General features: G+C 40.6%; 1 protein-coding gene across 1 annotated transcript in view; it reads left to right on the forward strand.

Moving 5' to 3' along the window:
- The window catches only part of ELAVL4 (ELAV like RNA binding protein 4), an 84,039-nt gene extending 79,337 nt beyond the window's left edge, over positions 1–4,702 (forward strand). The window contains exons 6-7 of the mRNA XM_087865863.1: positions 1,017–1,055; positions 4,234–4,702. Coding sequence (XP_087721989.1) covers positions 1,017–1,055; positions 4,234–4,561 — 367 coding nt within the window. The 3' untranslated portion in view covers positions 4,562–4,702. The remainder of the gene's footprint in view (positions 1–1,016; positions 1,056–4,233) is intronic.
- The last annotated feature ends 1,680 nt before the right edge of the window (positions 4,703–6,382 follow it).

Here is a 6,382-nt window from a genome sequence, read left to right on the forward strand (position 1 = left end):
ACATTTCTGAAAGGCAGGTTTCACTCCAAAGTCAGGTTTGGACTGCCTTTATTGTACAAGAGATAAGAACATTCTTGACACAGCCATCATAACTCTAAAAAATTCTCTTATTCCACCCATGTCCCAACTGCCCTTTAATGAAAAGGGCTTTTTTTTTCCTCCTTTTCAAACATCACATGGAAAGATAGTAGGCCCTCCATCTGGCCCTGAGGAGGAGGAAAATCAGCCTTCGTAGCATCCTCCCATGTCCTGGGAATTTGAAAGGGTTAATGATTTCATGAAGAGTCCAAGTCATCTAATTTTTATTTTGTGTGAGAGCACATGCAGTATTTATGTAAAAAGCCTTTCCAGCAGGCTTCTAATGGTGGAAACTATGGTTACTACTGCCCCATGGTGTGAATAGCTTGTCCCCAAGTAAAATACTGAACATGAGGGAGATTATAACGTAATGGCAATTTGCTAGGAGGAGCTTTCAGGTTGTAAATAGTAAGCTAATTATAAAAAAAAAAAAACCTTAACCCTCAAACTCCTCCTTCCCCAAAAAATGTGTGTGGTAAGATTTAGTTAATGTAGCTAGACTAAGAGAATAGATCCATTCTGATACGCATTGTGCACACACGTGTATTCCTTTCATTCACAAGTTTAATTGCAATAAAAGGTGAATTGCAATAAAAGGTGAACAACTTAAGAAGCTGCCCCCTTTTAACAACTTCACACACAATACAAAATGAAATCCACACAAATGTTCTAAGAGGAGGGGGGTGTGGGATTAATTCAGACCTTGAAAGAAAGGGAGCTTCATTACACACTTGCTTTAAACTCTAGCATTGACCTGAACATGAATTACTCATAGTTGGAGGCAGAAAGGGGGGAAACTACCGTGGAGAGACTCCTAAGCATTGGGGAAAGTTGTTGAGCTTTTCTTCTTTGAAAATGGAGCATTCTTATTAATAGTTCCATTGAGCGATCTTGCCATCTGTGAGGCATTAACCCAGAGACCCTCCTTCTCTTTGCAGGCTGGACAATTTGCTTAATATGGCCTATGGCGTAAAGAGGTAATTAAAACTCCACAGATTGCCAGATGTCCGTGTTGGCACAGACTGGGGCTAGAATTTTTTTTTTTTTTTAATTCACTAACTTTACTTTTTTTTTTTAAATTCTTCCTTTTTCCTCCACCAGCATGTCAAATTCTTAATTTTAATTTCAGACCTCAGTTGGTTTTGTTTCTTTTAGGGCACACAAAGTGTGTTTGTGTGTTTCACTTTTTCTTTTATTTGCAGGTGGGCTCCTCCTATGGTTCAGGTGCCACAGCTACCAAGCCCTTGATAATCTGGTTCTCTGGACGGCTCCCCTAAGGGAGAAGGCTCCTACTCTTTGCCAGCTGATTTTGCAAACTTGCAGAGCAACTGTTTTGCATTAGCAATGCCAAGATTCAGTTAAGAGGGCAGATTCCAGCAAATCAAAATTAGAACATTTTGCTAATCATGGTTGACAATCTTATGATTGTCAGTGGAAAAATTAGATTTTGGACTACCAGCTCTGGCCAAAGCATGAATAAACGTGTGGATGACCTGCTGACTCCCACCCCCACCTCAGTGTGCATTTCAGCGCACAGCCTGACAAAGAAGCGTATCTGTGTGCACCTCAACCAGGGGTTTCTTTTGTTACAGGTTTTAACAGTTATTATAGATCCTCCCTTGGTTATACATGTATTATGTGTTAAACTTGCAGTTCCTTTCATGTAAAGCCTTTCTGTGGGGTTGGGGCTCAAATAGAATTACAGTTTGTGGGGCTCTCTGAATGCAGTCACAAGAGTGGTCCAGACCTAGTCTGAAAGCTGAATCTCGGGAAGTTGAGTGCGTTATGTCACTGTGTCCGTGAGATTCCCATGCGTGCTTTTGCTAAGCTGCACTGGGCTGCTAGGGACATAGCATCTTCATCACCCTGCTCGGTAGAGCTGCACACTTCAATTCCCCTCCCTACAGTCAGCAAAGACATGTGGTCTTTAATAGCCCCAGTCACACTCCCCGTATGGGCAGTGCCTCACCACATGGCCACGCGTGGTAAGTACCCCGACTCTGGAACCTGGCACACAGTGGAGGGAGTAGCTGGCCTGCCGGCTTCGCTAGCCGAACACCAGCCTCTCCAGTCTGAAGCCTGGCACGAGTGAGGGTAACTGGGAATTACTCCCTCATGTCGGGCACACTGCCTGCCTCTTCCCACTCCCACTTTTACATTTTTCCCACCTCTGGCCTCTGCTCCCGTCTACCTTCAGGGCACCAAGCGTGCGGGGATGCTTCTGCACGCTAAGGCCGGAGAGGGCACAGAGGAGGCTGGTCCCCACTCGGGGCAGACGTCACTAGTCCATAACAGCATTCTGTTTTCTTGTTACACCCAGATGTGGGTCCAGACGCCTTCCTACCAAAGTGCTCCAGGGGGGCATTACCAGCTAGAGTTGAGACTGCTTGAAACGTCTTTGCTGGCTCCTGACTTTGGCCCTAAAACAGATACCTCACTGTTCTCTACTTTTAAACTGAAAGGAGTCGGTTCATCAGTTGGAGGAGAGAAGGTTGAGAAGACAGTCTTCAGAAATAATGAAATCCTAGACATGGATTTGCCCTCCTAAGAATCCCTCCCATGATGAGTTTTGGTTCTGTCTGGTTACTTGTTTTCAAGCAGGAGAGAAGATTGACTTAGCGAATATAATGCCCAAATTAGCACCTGTTGAGTTGTTATGTTTAGCGTATCTTCAGCAGCCATTTGATTATCTAAATTCTAGTTAGAGGCAGAACTGTTCTTTCCTAGGACTTTCAAATCTCCAAGAATATTTGCTCATTTTTAAAACGCCCCGAGGGGTGCCTGGGCGGCTCAGTCAGTTAAGCGTCTGACTCTTGATTTTGGCTCAGGTCATGATCTCAGGGTGGTGAGATGGAGCCCCGCATCGGGCTACGCTCTGGGCATGGAGCCTGCTTAGGATTCTCTCTCTCCCTCTGCCCCTCCTCCCTCTCTAAAAACAAAAAAACAAACCAAAACAACAACCAAAAGTCCTAGATAACACTTCACCCCATTCTCTCTCCAGTTTTTGCTTCCTCCTCCTCCCCTTTTTCAGAAATAAAATACCATAACCCAACCACATGAAAACCAAGACATTAGTCAATGGATAGGGCCCAGTTGCCTGTACATGTTTGATAGAAAACAAAATGTTAACAAATATTTTTCTGCTATAGGCACTGGTAACCTAATCCGATGCATCCATTATGAATCACACATGGATATATTTTATCAGACAGTGAATAGAATCTGAAGGGTTGTTTTCCTTTTCAAGATAACATGAAAACTGAGATTTCAAAGCCTAATACAAAAGTAGTTGTAATGGGGCAAATAACAGTTTTCAGCTTTTCTAATTTAAGACATATAAATGCACAAACCACTTGAAGTCTCACTCCTGTGATGCTTAGAAATGAATTCCAGATAACATAGCATCAAGGAGTGATACATCATTATTATTGCTTGGAGGTTTGGGGGGAACTCCTCTGAATAGATGCTAAATGAAACATGAGCCACCCATCTGATTAATAACAAGCTATGTCTGTTCATTCTCATGTGTCTCTCTCCTCAAAATACGAAGAGATCTTTGACAACCATAAGTCAGGGGACTGCAAAGATGGTAGACTTGAGCACTCCTAGGGCCATCCCCTAGTCTGCCTTGAAAAATAAATAAAATTTCCCAAGCACTGATATCCAGCAGTGCTATTCACTTATGCAATCAATAAGTATTTATTGAGTATTTTCTATGTGTCACTGTGTCTGTGATATTCCCGTATGTGCCCCACTGAATAAATAAGTAGAGCAACAGGATGAATGAAATAGAGCCCCTCCTCCCCAGAGCTTACTGCCTGTTGTGGGGGGAGGGAGGATAAGGGTCCAGATGGGATGCCCTATGACCACATACTGTGGTAGAAGTATGATAGAGCCTTGCTCTGGGAGTTCCTTATGGTTATTAGGAATTGACCTAGGCTTTCTCTTGGCATATATGGGCCTTAGCCAGTTTAGCCATTCCATTCAGAAAAAATGCCACCGACATTAGTTTTTGCATTTTGGTTTTTAAACCCGGAAGACTGTCCTGCAAACACTCACTCAGCCCTCTGCCCCATGTCTGTGTCTGTGCATCTGTGTGTTATCCGTGGTCAGACTGATGTCTGGACCAGTCCCCCCTTCTGCCTGTCCCCCCAGGTTCTCCCCAATCACCATTGACGGGATGACAAGCCTTGTGGGAATGAACATCCCTGGTCATACGGGAACAGGCTGGTGCATCTTTGTCTACAACCTGTCTCCTGATTCCGACGAGAGTGTCCTCTGGCAGCTCTTTGGCCCCTTCGGCGCAGTGAACAACGTCAAGGTCATCCGCGACTTCAACACCAACAAGTGCAAGGGATTCGGCTTTGTCACCATGACCAACTATGACGAGGCGGCCATGGCCATTGCCAGCCTCAACGGGTACCGCCTAGGAGACCGAGTGTTGCAAGTTTCCTTTAAAACCAACAAAGCCCACAAGTCCTGAATTTCCCATCCTTACTTATTAAAATATATATATAAATATATACGAACAAAACACACGTGCGCACACACACACACACACACAAACACATACACCCGCACACACGCAAAAGAGAGAGAAACAAACTTTTCGAGGCTTATATTCAACCATGGACTTTATAAGCCAGTGTTGCCTAAGTATTAAAACATTGGATTATCCTGAGGTGTACCAGGAAAGGATTTTATAATGCTTAGAAAAAAAGAAAAAAAATACAAAAAAATACCTTTGATGCATTGAATGTTCTTTCATAGCTGTCGTTGTTGAATATAATATACATAGATAGCGATGTGCAGGGATTTTAACCCAGCCAGCTAACTTTACTACCTTCCTTGAAGGTGGGTCTTTTTAAGATGACCATTCGCTCATTTGAAGAAGAAAAACAAAAAACAAAAAAAAATAATAAAAATAAAACAATTTTTACAAAGTAATGGGATTCAAAGAAAGAAAAAAAAGATTTTTCTTTTTTGTCAAAAAAGTTGATCCAATCAGATTGGTAAAAAACCCCCACACAAATTAAAGAGGAATAATAAAAATTGCAAAAATGAAAAAAAAAACTTTTGCAAATTTTTTTATTTTTCCTTTTTTCTTTTATATCATGTGAACTAAAAACAGTCTTCTGTTAGGGGATGGGGGCAAGGGGGATACCTGATGACATTAACAATTTAATAACATTAACATTGTTGCCAAAGAGGTGGTCTCTTTGCTGAAAATGGGTTTCAAGAAAAATCTATTTTTATAAAATATAAAGAATTTTTACAAGAGAATCTGGATTTGAGAAAAAAATATTTTGACTGGCTAATTTAGGGGAAATTGACAACTTTGTCGCGTTCATACTGCACTGGTAACTTTTTAGAGATCAAGATGTGTGTTTTAAACTGGATTCGTAGACTGTTTTTTGAAGGATGGGCTATAAACAGATGATCTTCATATCTTTTCATAGCATGTAATAATAATAAAAAAACAATTATTAATTACTAGGGGAAAGGAGTGTTCGTTCTACCCAGGGTACCACAGTTCCCCACAGTCAAAACCCAAAAGCAAGGAGATGAGTTGAAAGACAGTTTTTCTTTAAGTCATCAGTATGGGATGTCAGCAGAACAAAAATTAAAAAGATTAATTTTCCTTTTGATCTAAAACTTCCTTAGTTTGAGCAGTAGGTGCTACGAAATTATTTACATATCTTAGTATCATAGTTAAATGTAATGTGTTTAGGAGAGGAAAACAAAAGATACATTTGCTTTAAATTCATTAAGGAATTTTCAAATTCACTTTGTAGCCCATGCTGATAGAATTGGGCTGTGTTGGTACATTTGAAACACTGTTTATGTTGCTTGAAACACTTATTTATTTAATCGCCGATGTGATGATGCCTATGGCCGAGATCAAATATAGCTAGATTGGCTAGACTACTTATTTGTTTACTTAAACTATGGGAAGAAGCATATTATTGTGTCATTCTGTTGTGTGTGTATGTGTATATACAATATAAATATATATATATAAAGTTATTTTTTCTTTGGGTTAATTTATTATAAGTTGTAACACTTGGCTAGTTTTGTTTGTATATGTCTTAAAATGTTTTCTTATGATATTTAAGTGACAGTTAAAGAGGTATCAAGGTAACTTGTGTAGAACTATTGTTTGATATATTGTCATGTTTGTTGTGAATATTTTTTCTTACTGCACAGTAGAAAAATAAAAACAACTGGGTCTTTATTTTAATGTAATTCAGACTGGGGAAAACAAAACAGAGCTAAGGGAACAAAATGACTGAGGGAGCATTCT

The sequence above is a fragment of the Ursus americanus genome, chromosome 12 (genome assembly GCF_024610735.1).
Source record: "Ursus americanus isolate L20-20 chromosome 12, mUrsAme1.1.p, whole genome shotgun sequence".
Taxonomy (NCBI): Eukaryota; Metazoa; Chordata; class Mammalia; order Carnivora; family Ursidae; genus Ursus; species Ursus americanus.